Source organism: Lepidochelys olivacea (assembly GCF_965140295.1).
Source record: "Lepidochelys olivacea isolate rLepOli2 genome assembly, chromosome: 3".
Lineage (NCBI taxonomy): Eukaryota > Metazoa > Chordata > Testudines > Cheloniidae > Lepidochelys > Lepidochelys olivacea.
Window position 1 is genome coordinate 45,576,525 of NC_140413.1, and position 13,782 is coordinate 45,590,306.

The window sequence follows — 13,782 nt, forward strand, 5'->3', positions numbered from 1 at the left end:
TTTCCTTGGCGGGGTCATCTAGTGGCACTTGCCAGTGCCCCTTAGTTAAGTCTAAGGTGGAGATGAACTGGGCACGTCCCAGTTTCTCCAATAGCTCATCTATGCATGGCATTGGATAGTTTTCTGGGAGAGTTACAGCATTTAGTTTATGGTAGTCCACGCAAAAGTTTAGGAACCAGAACCACTGGAGAGGCCCATGTACTCTCAGAGGGGCGGATTACACCCATCTGCAACATGTCCTTGATCTCCCTTTCTCTTGCGGTTTTGGCTTGAGGAGCCATCCGGTAGGGTTCAGCTCTAATTGGGCGAGCATCACCTGTGTCAATGGAGTGGTACGCCTATTCTGTCTGTCCTGGGGTGGCTGAAAACATTGGTACAAAGCTGGTGCACAGCTCCTGGATTTGTTGTCGCTGCTTACGTCCAAGGGTCATGGAAAGGCTCACCTCTTCTATGCCACCATTTCTTTTTCCTTCATAGTATACTCCTTCCGGCCACTCAGCGTCCTCTCCTCCCTGGGCTGTAAACTGGAGAACCTTGATTTCTGAGGAATAAAAGGGCTTTAGAGAATTAGCATGGTATACTTTAGGTAGGGCCTGGGAATGTTATGAGTTAATTAACGGCTCCCAGGCACTCTCAGACCATAAATGGCCCCTCCCAAGATGCTTATTGGCCTGGAGCATTTTCAGGACCATGACTTGGTCACCTACTTCAAAGGTTTCAGAGTAGCAGCCGTGTTAGTCTGTATTCGCAAAAAGAAAAGGAGTACTTGTGGCACCTTAGAGACTAACAAATTTATTTAAGCATAAGCTTTCGTGAGCTACAGCTCACTTCATCGGATGCATTCAGTGGAAAATACAGTGGGGAGATTTATATACATAGAGAACATGAAACAATGGGTGTTACCATACACACTGTAACGAGAGTGATCACTTAAGGTTAGATATTACCAGTGGGAGGGGGGGAACCTTTTGTAGTGGTAATCAAGGTGGGCCATTTCCAGCAGTTGACAAGAACATCTGAGGAATAGTGGGGGCGGGGATAAACATGGGGAAATAGTTTTACTTTGTGTAATGACCCATCCACTCCCAGTCTCTATTCAAGCCTAAGTTAATTGTATCCAGTTTGCAAATTAATTCCAATTCAGCAGTCTCTCATTGGAGTCTGTTTTTGAAGTTTTTTTGTTGAAGAATTGCAACTTTTAGGTCTGTAATCGAGTGACCAAATAGATTGAAGTGTTCTCCTACTGGTTTTTGAATGTTATAATTCTTGATATCTGATTTGTGTCCATTTATTCTTTTACGTAGAGACTGTCCAGTTTGACCAATGTACATGGCAGAGGGGCATTGCTGGCACGTGATGGCATATATCACATTGGTAGATGTGCAGGTGAATGAGCCTCTGATAGTGTGGCTGATGTGATTAGGCCCTATGATGGAGTCCCCTGAATAGATATGTGGACACAGTTGTCAATGGGCTTTGTTGCAAGGATAGGTTCCTGGGTTAGTGGTTCTGTTGTGTGATGTGTGGTTGCTGGTGAGTATTTGCTTCAGGTTGGGGGGCTGTCTGTAAGCAAGGGCTGGCCTGTCTCCCAAGATCTGTGAGAGTGATTGGTCGTCCTTCAGGATAGGTTGTAGATCCTTGATGATGTGTTGAAGAGGTTTTAGTTGGGGGCTGACGGTGATGGCTAGTGGCGTTCTGTTATTTTCTTTGTTGGGCCTGTCCTGTAGTAGGTGACTTCTGGGTACTCTTCTGGCTCTGTCAGTCTGTTTCTTCACTTCAGCAGGTGGGTATTGTAGTTGTAAGAATGCTTGATAGAGATCTTGTAGGTGTTTGTCTCTGTCTGAGGGGTTAGACCAAATGTGATTGTATCGTAGAGCTTGACTATAGACAATGGATCATGTGGTGTGGTCTGGATGAAAGCTGGAGACATGTAGGAAGGAATAGCGGTCAGTAGGTTTCCGGTATAGGGTGGTGTTTATGTGACCGTCGCTTATTAGCACCATAGTGTCCAGGAAGTGATCTCTTGTGTGGACTGGTCCAGGCTGAGGTTGATGGTGGGATGGAAATTGTTGAACTCATGATGGAATTCCTCAAGGGCTTCTTTTCCATGGGTTCAGATGATGAAGATGGCATGTTTATCATTCCAGGCCTTTTGCTCTTGTTGAGCATCCTGTAGGTTTTCTTGAGCAAGGGCTAGAGAGTCTTTGAGAGTGTTTTGCAGGTTGGTACATCAAAAGCAGGAAGCCTACTAAACAACCAGTGGGGTCACTGGACCATCAAAATGTTAAAGGAGCACTCAAGGATAAGGCAATTGCAGAGAAACTAAATGAATTCTTTGCATCAGTCTTCACGACTGAGGATGTGAGGGAGATTCCCAAACCTGAGGCATTCTTTTCAGGTGACAAATCTGAGGAACTGTCCCAGATTGAGGTGTTGTTAGAGGAGGTTTTGGAATAAATTGATAAACTAAACAGTAATAAGTCAATAGGACCAGATGGTATTCACCCAAGAGTTCTGAAGGAACTCAAATGTGAAATTGAAGAACTACTAACTGTAGTCTGTAACCTATCATTTAAATCAGCTTCTCTACCAAATGACTGGAGGATAGCTAATGTGACGTCAATTTTTAAAAAGGGCTCCAAAGGTGATCCCGGCAATTATAGGCCGGTAAACTTGACTTCAGTACCGAGCAGATTGGTTGAAACTATAGTAAAGAACAAAATTGTCAGACACATAGATGAACATAAGCTGTTGGGGAAGAGTCAGCATGGTTTTTGTAAAGGGAAATCAGGCCTCACCAATCTACTAGAATTCTTTGAGGGGGTCAACAACCATGTGGACAAGGGAGATCCAATGGATATAGTGTACTTTGATTTTCAGTAAGCCCTTGACAAGGTCCCTCACCAAAGGCTCTTAAGCAATGTAAGATGTCATGGGATAAGAGGGAAGGTCCTCTCATGGATTGGTAACTGGTTAAAAGATAGGAAACAAAGGGTAGGAATTAAATGGTCAGTTTTCAGAATGGAGAGAGGTAAATAGTGGTGCCCCCCAAGGGTCTGTACTGGGCCCAGTCCTATTTAATATATTCATAAATGATCTGGGAAAAGGGGCAAATGGTGAGGTTGCAAAATTTGCAGATGATACAAAATTACTATCAAGATAGTTAAGTCCCAGGCAGACTGCAAAGAGCTACAAAAGAATCTCTCAAAACTGGGTGACTGGGCAACAAAATGGCAGATGAAATTAAGTGTTGATAAAAGCAAAGTAGTGCACATTGGAAAACATAATCCCAACTATAAATACATATAAAACAATGGGGTCTAAATTAGCTCTTACCACTCAAGAAAGAGATTTTGGAGTCATTGTGGCTAGCTCTCTGAAAATATCCCTGAAAATATCCACTGAATGTGCAGCAGCAATTCAAAAAAGTGAACAGAATGTTGGGAATCATTAAGAAAGGGATAGATAATAAGACAGAAAATATCATATTGCCTCTATATAAATCCATGATACATCCACATCTTGAATACTGCATGCAGATGTGGTCGCCCCATCTCAAAAAAGATATATTGGAATTAGAAAAGGTTCAGAAAAGGGCAACAAAAACTATGGGTATGGAACAGCTGCCATATAAGGAGAGATTAATAAGACTGGGACTTTTCAGCTTGGAAAAAAGACGATTAAGGGGGGATATGATAGAGGTCTATAAAATCATGACTGGTGTAGAGAAAGTAGATAAGGAAGTGTTGTTTACTACTTCTCATAACACAAGAACAAGGGGTCACCAAATTAAATTAATAGGCAGCAGGTTTAAAACAAATAATAGGAAGTATTTTTTCACACAGTGCACAGTCAACCTGTGGAACTCCTTGCCAGAGGATGTTGTGAAGGCCAAGACTATAACAGGGTTCAAAAAAGAACTAGATAATTTCATGGAAGATAGGTTCATCAATGGCTATTAGCCAGGATGGACAGGGACGATGTCCCTAGCCTCTGTTTGCTAGAAGCTGACAATGGGCGACAGGGGATGGATCACTTGATGATTACCTGTTCTGTTCATCCCCTGTGAGACACCTGGCATTGGCCATTGTTGGAAGACAGGATACTGGGCTAGATGGACCTTTGGTCTGACCCAGTATGGCTTTCTTACGTTCTTATGAAAGATTGAAAAATTTGTGTGTGGTTAGTCTGGAGGAAAAAAGACTGAGAGGGGACATAACCACCTTAATGTATGTAAAAGATTGTTATAAAAAGGAGGGGTGATAAATTGTAGTTCTTACCCACTGAGGACAGGACAAGAAGTAAGGGACTTAAATTGCACTAAGGGAGATTTAGGTTACACATTAGGAAAAACTTCCTAACTGTAAGAGTAGTTAAGCACTGGAATAAATTACCCAGGGAGGTTGTGAATATCTGAGATTTGGACGCTTTTAAGAACAGGTTAGATAAACACCTCTCAGAGATGGCCTAATACTTAGTCCTGCCTCAGTGCAGGGGACTGGACTAGATGACCTATCGAGGGTCCTTCCAGTCCTATGATACTATAACTACTCTACTCCTTGTCACTCTGGCCTGGTGTCATCTTTGACTCCTCCCTCTCTTTTCCTCTACACGTCCAGGCTGTGTCCAAGTCCTGTCACTTTTTCATCTACAGCCTTTAAATTCCTTCCTGTGTTTTTCTCGTCCATGCAGCTGAAGTTTTCTTATTTAAATCTTTCTCATGGCAATCAAGATATTGCCTCTTTCTCTATACTTTTGCGAACCCCCCAAGTTGGTCCCTCCAGTTAGTTTAAAATGTAGCTGCTAAGATTTTTGCATGTTGCTCTGACCATATCACCTCCATTATCTCACTAAGTTCCACTGCATAAATCTTAAGCTTCTTTTCCTACCATTTAGGGCCCTTCATAACTTTGACCTTTGATAATGGTCTATTCCTGTCTCGTATCACATCCCTTCTCCCTCCAAAGACTTCGTACCACAAATGCCAGTCGTGTCCTCTCAGATATCAGCTTCTCATTCCAACCTCTCCGTAACTTCTTCTCCACTGCCCTTATGCATGGAACACCTTCCTTTCACTATCTGCGAAGCCACTACCTTTTCTTCCTTCACATCTTTTTCCACAAGAGCAACCTCTGCTATGACACCAGAGAAATCGGCTATTTGGGTTAACCATAACTGGCTGACATGATTTTTACACTGAGTAAAATCAAATCATGTTTAATTTCATGCTAGTTAACATTTGCTATAACATGGCATTTCCAATGCGTATTATGTATGTTTTTAATGCAAATCCAATCAAAGGTATGGAGCATTTTTATGTAACATTGTGGAATTTATATTTGATCAACTAATAGAACTTCTGGTGATTATGGAGTCTGAGATAAAGTTTAAGTTAAAAATAACATCAGTGGTAATGGAGAAAATCCAGTTTAGATCCTCTGTGATATGTCAGTGGAAAAGAGTAAACAGGTTATATTTAAAGTTCATTCTGCCACTGTATTTTGAGTTGAATACTATCTATATTACTAAAAATTATTACATGAGAACAGGAATTTTGTTCTTAGCTCAGCTGCTCCTGCTGTTTATTTCCTCAATTGATTTCCTAATCTTCCTTTTGATATGTGGCTTTTTTATCTTTCCTCTTAACATTTGTTAAATCACTGCAGACTTATAAAACCCTGAAAATTGGGTTAATGATGGAAAATAGTTTTAAACCCTAAACTGTAGCATTACAAATGTACCAGCTATGTATGCGACATGGTTAAAGTAAGCCTCCTGTAGCTTTGTAATGAGCATTCATTTTCTTCCAATACTTGCAGCTGTATCTGGCATGTGATGTTAATCTCATGTGTAAGGCCAAAATTGTATTAATGTTTTCAGAAATTATCTGCTATGTCTGATTTTTAAAATATGTGCATATATATTTTTTTTTAATCCCACAGATGTATCTTGTGATTTTTCCAGAGGGAACTCGTTACAATCCAGAGATGCCAAAAGTCATTGCAGATAGTCAGTTATTTGCTGATAAAGAAGGTAAGCAAAACTTCAAAGAACTTTGGTGAATGAAGAGGGAGAGAAAATTATTCTTTTATAACATCACATGTATGTGTTTGTGTTTGTGTGAGTGAGATAGAGAACGAGAGAGACTTTTTTGTTTATTTTGTAACATATAAAAGATTACTTCATATGTCTTCTGATTTGAATTAGGAATTAAGTTTGTCCACTCCATAAATCACTCTTAACAAAATGACAACCTTCATGCGGTGCTTCTGTTAAGTGCTGGGGGGTTTTGTGGTCTGTGTTTTGTACAAATCTACCAACATACCAATGTCGTCAATTGGCCACTGGACATCGTTTTACCGACCTCCAAGTGAACGTAGCAATGATTATACGTCCTCATAAATTTGTAGTTGTTGCTACCTACCCAAGCTATACGAAAGAAGAAGAAAAACAACAAAATCAGCTACCATTTTTATTTTGTCATTATTGATTTACTGATGTTTTTTAATAAAATAGTAGTTTACTTTTTGAAGTTTTAATGTATGTTTTCACTTTGTACAAGCTTGTGTCCATTTTCTAAAACAAGGTTGTCTGTTTGATTTTTACCTATATATATCTATACTTCAGGGGAATTACTTCAGAAGAACATGGATCAGACTACTGGTCCATCAAGTTCAGCATCTTGCCTCTGATGATGATCAGTACTACATGTGTAATGAACCCATTGTATAGAATGACCCGCCCAAGGGAAAAGTTTGTTCCTGGCATTCATTTCTAGGAGCCCTCATCGTGGATCAGGACCCCATTGTGCTAGGCACTGTATAAACAAAGGACAGTTCTTGTCTCAAAAAGTTTACAATCTACGTACAAGACAAGAGACTACAGATGGTGGAGTACAAAGGAACAATGAGACCATATTGATCAGCATAATAGGCTGTGGTCTCAGCACACCAGTGCTCTAACTGTTGAGGTTTTTGTAGGCATTATGACAGAGGAGAGTTTGAAGGAGGATAATGAGTTCGTTTGGCAGAAGTTTATGGGGTGCTCCTTGCATGTGGTCAAGGAAAGCAAGGGAAAAAGCATGAAGGTGCTTGTTTGAAAATTTAATAAGTAGGCAGTGGAAGCTGACATCATGAGCCAATTGAACACAGGAGTCAACATCTCCAAATGTTTGCACTTTTAAGTGTAGCTGTTGGGAGAATGCATTTCTTGGTTTTTGTTTGTCCTTTTTCATTTTTTTTTTCCTGTTGATCAGAAGTGAAATCAAAAATACAACAATGGTTCTCAGAAAGTCATTTCTGTGACACTGAATTGAATTGAGAAGTATGTGAATCAGCATGCTGATATTGTCAGGCTGTTGAACTTTTGTTAATTTTAGCCCAAAGAGAGATGGTTTTTTTTCTGCTTCTCAAGAAGAATGGAATTTGTGTATATGTACGTTGTGTGCATGTTTAAGTCATAATGTATACGTCGCTTCAGTTTCCTGTTGAAAATGAGCGACGGGTGTTAGTGATATTTTTTCCTGGTCTTAATTATATCTGTTCTATTTTGTCACGTTATTATGTTTTTTTCATGGTCCTTGATGTTTCATAGCATCTGTTTACTTATTCCAGCACCTTCTGGGACGATATATTCTGTTGTTGTTCTAAATCTTAAGAGAAACTCTTGTTCAAAAATACTAAAAATTGATCCTTTTAATATAAATATTTCTAGGTTATAAAATGCTTTTAGTTTTAAAGCAGAATCTTCCTCTTCTGCATTTTTCTAATTCTCACATTTTGTTGGATAAAAATGGTCTTTCCTCAACCCCTCAGGCAAGATATAATAGCTCAGTGTGGATTTGTTCCTGCTTCCATTCATGACAATGGAAAGAGTCTTAAAGTAAAGTTTACTAATATGTTATGAAATATCATAAAAATGAACTACAGTTGTGAAAATAGTGCATTTTGTTTGCAGTATCCTTTTTTGTTCACTTGTAATTTCACAAAATTTAGTAATTCAATTGTAATTTCACAATTTAGTAATTCAGAATTCGTTGCCTACTGTTTAAACTTTGCTTGACTTGGACAATAAAAATAGTCTGGTCAGTTTTATCTTTTGTTACAGTCAGTTCCACTTTGATTTTTATGCACTAGCACAATGAATCGATGTTTGGGTTGCAAACACTGTAAGGTGTTGGTTTTTTTTTCCTTAAAAAAATTGAAACTTGAATAAAAATACAAGGAGACATTTCTATTGATATTTTTTTAAGTTTATTTTTGCTAAACTTAAATTTTGATACAAAATTTATTGAATATAATTCTCTTAAAATATTTGTTCAGCATCAGTTGAAGTGATGAGACCTAAAGCATAAAAAATGTTGCTGTAACTACTATATGAATATACAAAATTGTTGAAGATCACAAAGCTGTCCCAGATCACACAAAGTTCTTTTATACTTTGTTCTGGTGTTTGAGCTCTGGAAACATTGACTGCTTTGAGCATGATTGAGTATACCTGAGAAGTTTATTTTGCTTTTACAAAGTGAGAAGTATGGAAACCTTCCTCTATTTTTACCTTCTGTAGGACAAATTGATTCCCTGGACAAGCTTTCTGAAAACAGGAAGAATTTATTTCCCCTCTCCCCCCAATCTTTGGTGTATAAGATAGATATGTATCTTTGTCTGATTATTGATATTAGTTAAACATCAGTTATAAAAAGGCTGCAGTGACTACACATTCAAATTGACTGGATTGCAAGATAGTTTTGGGACTGTATAAGAAAAAAATCAGACACTTCGGTGAACATCCAAGGACTTGATTTTCAGGTTACTGACCTGAAATACATGCCCGTGACATGATGCAATGTGAAAATGTAAATAAGCTTAAATCTGCATGGATAAGATGGAAGAATATCAAACACAAAGAATTTAAGCCAGTTGAGATCTCTGGTGAAACAGAGAGGTGATTTTTATTTTTTTTATTTTAGTTTATTAAATAGATTTCCACGTGATGGTTTGCTGAACTATGAAATTTGGGATCTTGTCTGCCTGATTTGGTAGGAAGCCTCCTGTTTCTAAAACAGAAGCAAATGAGATGCATAGAATTGTTTCTGCCTTGTGGAAATCTGGGTATGAAGAAGATGAGGCTGAAGATTGTGGAACATGGGGAAACTTCCCTGTTAGGAAAATGGGCCTCCTCCTTACCCCAGTGCTCTCAGAAAAAAGGATAGATTCTCTAACATGAAAAATGAGCTCAATGAACTGGATTTGAAAATTGCCATGATGCACTCTGCCAAGTTCTCAGTTGAGTATATTGCCAGGTTTTTTGTTTACAAAAATCCAAAGGATGCCAGAAACTTCTGGAGGCTAAAGATAGAGGTAGGGGGCATTAATATTCCTGTTTGGGGGAGAAACTGAAATGGACAAACACTGATTAGACAGTACAATCAAATATTCCTGTATATCAGATGAAAAATATTATAAATTGTTCCACATCCTTAAACCTGTGTGTGCAAATATGAGTTAATTTGTAGCCTACAATCTATCCCATAGATAGTATCTGTAGATATGAAAGGGAATGGATACAAAAATACGAAAAGTATGAAAGAACAGCTTTTTTCTGTGATCTGGGACAGCTTTGTGATCTTCAACAATTTTTGTATATTCATATAGTAATTACAGCAAACTTTTTTTATAGCGGACTTGCTTCAGAAATAACTTATCTCCATAGCATTCCTGCAGTACATCATACTGGATGCTGTAAAGCAGGGGTTCTCAAACAGGGGGTTGCAAGGTTATTACGGGAGGGGGTCGCAAGATGTCAGCCTCCACCCCAAACCCTCTTTGCCCTCAGCATTTATAATGGTGTTAAATATATTTAAGTGTTTTTAATTTATAAGGGGGGTCGCACTCAGAGGCTTGCTGTGTGAAACGGGTCACCAGTACAAAAGTTTGAGAACGATTGCTGTAAAGTATTTTGGATGGAGGCTATGCCTCAGTTTCAAATTATGCCCCAGTGAGTGGGGGGCTGAACCCTGATGGGCTGCTGTGAAGTTAACTTTTTACTACTACTATAGCAGAAGTAGAAGTAACTTTGAGCCAGGGGAAGCAACCTCCATGACATTGCCTACGAGCATTTTGTCAGTAGAGAGGCTTTCAGAAAAACTGAAAAAGACCATATATGCATTTTTTCCCATGTGTTCATTTTGTTGTTGTTTATATTTGGGCGAGGAAGCACTGTTATTGATAATTGGTAAAATAGTCGAGAGTTTTACCACTGAATTCATTTGGGCCAGGATTTCACCCACTGCTTGTAAGGTACTTTTGAATATGTAAAGGACATAGAAGCACTGTTTATAAACATGAGTTCTTTGAATTTTAAAAATGTTTTACTCATCAAGATCTAAGTGTTGTGTTATTTTTCACTTTTTAAATTATAGGCTGAGATTTTAAAAGGAGCCTAAAGAAGTTAAGCACCCAAATCCCATTGTAATTCCTTTAGGTTCCATTGAAAATTCCAGGCATGAGTGTATTCTAAAATACTAATATAGGCATTGCTTTATTGAGATGTTGATTGTGTTGTGGTATGGTGAGATACTTGTATAATCAAATATTGAGGTGACATCAATTCTAAGGAACTAAAAATATTTACTATTCACATTCAATGGGTGCCAGAAAGTTCTAGGCAACCTCTTACATTTTAGTTGGAATAAGAATAGTCAACATTTTAAAAACAAAATCAGATATTTGATGCAATTCAGTGCATTTCAGAAGCGAAAAGTGTACTCTCCAGAAAGAAGTATTTAATGAGCCTGTGATATAAAAGTGATTTCTGAGAGGCATGATACAACAATACCCAGAAAAATAAGGATGCTCTGTAGAGAGAGGGAAATCACTTGAACCTTTCATTCAGCTTGGTGCCATAAATATAACAATTCAAGAGACTTTATAGGCATAACAATCTATGCAAGTTTTGTCAGAGGGCAAGAGAGGCCCTCGGGTATCTGTCAGAGGCAGACACAACCTACCCCATGATAGGGTTACACACTATGTCTGCATTTGATCCCCTGTATCCATTTATAGTCTATTCCTGACATGGTATAGGTGACTGTGTAATACAATGCCATATCTTCTTTCTCCCAGAGTCGGGCACAATTGTTTTCCTCATCATTTTCTGATGAGATGTCTTTTAATGATTCCTGATAATTTGAGGAAATTTCTTTCTCACGCTTCTTCGTATTTGGGGTATTGGAGTAGAAAGTGTGTCCATTTCAGTTCCCCCTGTGTCCCATTGTGTGCATAGTCACTCCTTTCCACATTTAGACTATGTTTTTTGCGTCCCGCTTTCCACGAATTCCATATTTCAGTTTGTGGTCACTGATTCTGCAGTTGGGGAAAGTCTGTCTTAGTTTTGCAAATTTCATTGTGATGAGGTAGTTAGCTACCTGGTTGTGATAGTTCTGTGTATGATCTGTAGCAGTCCAGTTTGTTGGTGTCTTTGGTTTGTTCTTCCCAATGACATGTATACTGGTATTTTAGGTAGTGGTCTAGCATCTTAAGCAGCTCTCAGTTTTTAATTGTTGACTGCACTGGTCAGAGGTTTTGAGTTGTTGAGCCTGAGGAGCAATAACATATAGGTGTGGATTGTATTTTAATTTGGATTTAGTATTTGATCATTTAGTTCTTTGTAGTGGAAGTAGTGTTTACTGCCTTCTTTGGTAAAAATCTACAAACCCTTGATAGCATATTACTGGCCCTCTGCTGGAGACAAATATTGCTGTAAAACGCACAAAATATACATACATTTTTCTTTACACTTTTACATCTAAGTTAGGAGCTGCTCTACACTTCACTATAGATACCATGTTTAATTGTGATCTTTCTCTAGTGGTTAGGCCTATACCATCACAAACAGGAAAGCAGGACCTCATTTTCAACATTCTATTAGGTTTAGTAAAACATGAAATTCACTAGATTTCACAAAGGGCACTCAAAAGTTTTGAAAACAAATGGCAGTGAACTTGAGCCTTGCCATTCCTAAAATTCCTAACTTTTGAACTGATGAAAAGATATTTTAAAATGATCAAAAATTAAACTTGGCTTATTATTACCAAACCAAGACGAAACAATCTCCCCAGGCAAAATGCATTCAGGAATTTTCTATAAATGCCTATGCCAGAAACTAGACACATTTTTGCACACATGTTCATACCCACACCAAATAAAAATTAATTTATTAAATGAAGAGAGTTGAAAATATTTATTTTAAAATGTTATTTAAATGTAAATATTATCTTGATTGAGATTGCTCTTTCAATTTAAGCTTATTCTGCATGTACAAACATTTGTCTTAAATTATCTGTAAAAGTGGTCTGTAAAAGTGATATTTCAATTGACTTAATTAGGTCCTGATACTTGTTTTGGTTTGCATTTCAATAATTTGTAGTATTTTTATATCTAGAAATGATTATTTGGAACCCCCTCTTACAGAAATAGCAGCTTTGGTGATATCTTGCTTTTGCATACTTTCTTATAGAAGCAAATTAAATACAAAATACAGCACATACTGGGGTTGGTTTGTTATGGGAAAGCCCTGCTGCATTGGGTGTCAGTTTCTTTCCTTGTAGTTAAGTATATAGTAACAGGAGTCCATCTTACCCAGAAGGGTTTGTAATACTCATATTAATGTCTTTAATTATCATTTGAGTCCTACCTCTTGAAATTGGTGGGAAGGCAATGCAGAAATGGCATTCTTGACTGTGGCGGGTTGTTACACAGCACTTCTCTTTAGAATTGTTCATTGTCACAGGCAGTGTAGGATAGGGCATTCTCTTTTGCTTGTTCTAAAAGAAACAGTAATAAGGAAGGGACATTGTTATCCCAAGCCATAATCAAAGGCTAAAATATTTAACCTAAGGTTCCATACTTAGGCAACTAATTAAGTAACCTGATTTTCTTTCTTCTTCGAGTGCTTGCTCATGTCAATTCCGTTCTAGGTGTGCGTGTGCCCATGTGCATGGTCGTCGGAGATTTATGCCTTAGCGGTACCCGTAGGGTCGGATATGGCGCCCCCTTGAGTGCCGTGCTCATGTGTCGGTATATCAGGCACCGCCAGCTCTGCACCCTCTCAATTCCTTCTTACCACCCATGGTGACTAGTCGGAGTGCCTTTCCTTGCATAGCAAGGACTAGCAGTTTTGTCTCTTCTGACTTCGAGCCTTAGGGCCTCGTAAATAGTTGTTTATAGTAGTTAGTGTTAAGTAGTTAAGTGTAGTTAGAAGTTAGAGTCCCAGCAGTGATTTCGCCCCAAGCGGGGCATGCCTCGGTCGCCAGGGCTTAAGCCCTGTGTGGACTGTAACAGACCTATGCCTGTAAGTGACCCCCACAGCAGCTGCCTCAAGTGCTTGGGGGAATCACATTTGAAGGACAAGTGTTGTATTTGTAAAAAAATCTTGGCCCAGAACTCAGAAAGAGTGGGATAGTTGGTTGAGGGCTCTCCTCATGGAGGCTGCCCTTCATCTGGCTTTAGAGCCATTCCCACCAAGACTTAACTCCTAGTATCTTGGCCTTGGTGCGCAGTGAACCCATGGCACTGGGTTCCACCTGGCACCACTCCCCATCACTCGTGCCCAGAAAGAAAGCTAAAAATCAGGGCTCCCCGGCACCATGCAAGAAAGGCCATGGGGCATCGGGCAAAGGACACAGTTTGGGCTGCCCAGCCACTCCAGAGCCAAGTGGATGTGACTCCCTGGTCGGGGCCCTTAACCCCTTAAAGGATCCACCACCAACTCCCAGGAGTCATA

General features: G+C 39.0%; 1 protein-coding gene across 1 annotated transcript in view; it reads left to right on the forward strand.

Moving 5' to 3' along the window:
• Window positions 1–13,782, forward strand: part of AGPAT5 (1-acylglycerol-3-phosphate O-acyltransferase 5) — a 120,348-nt gene that overhangs the window by 58,685 nt on the left and 47,881 nt on the right. The window contains exon 5 of the mRNA XM_084624310.1: window positions 5,943–6,033. Within this exon, the coding sequence (XP_084480436.1) occupies window positions 5,943–6,033 (91 nt within the window). The remainder of the gene's footprint in view (window positions 1–5,942; window positions 6,034–13,782) is intronic.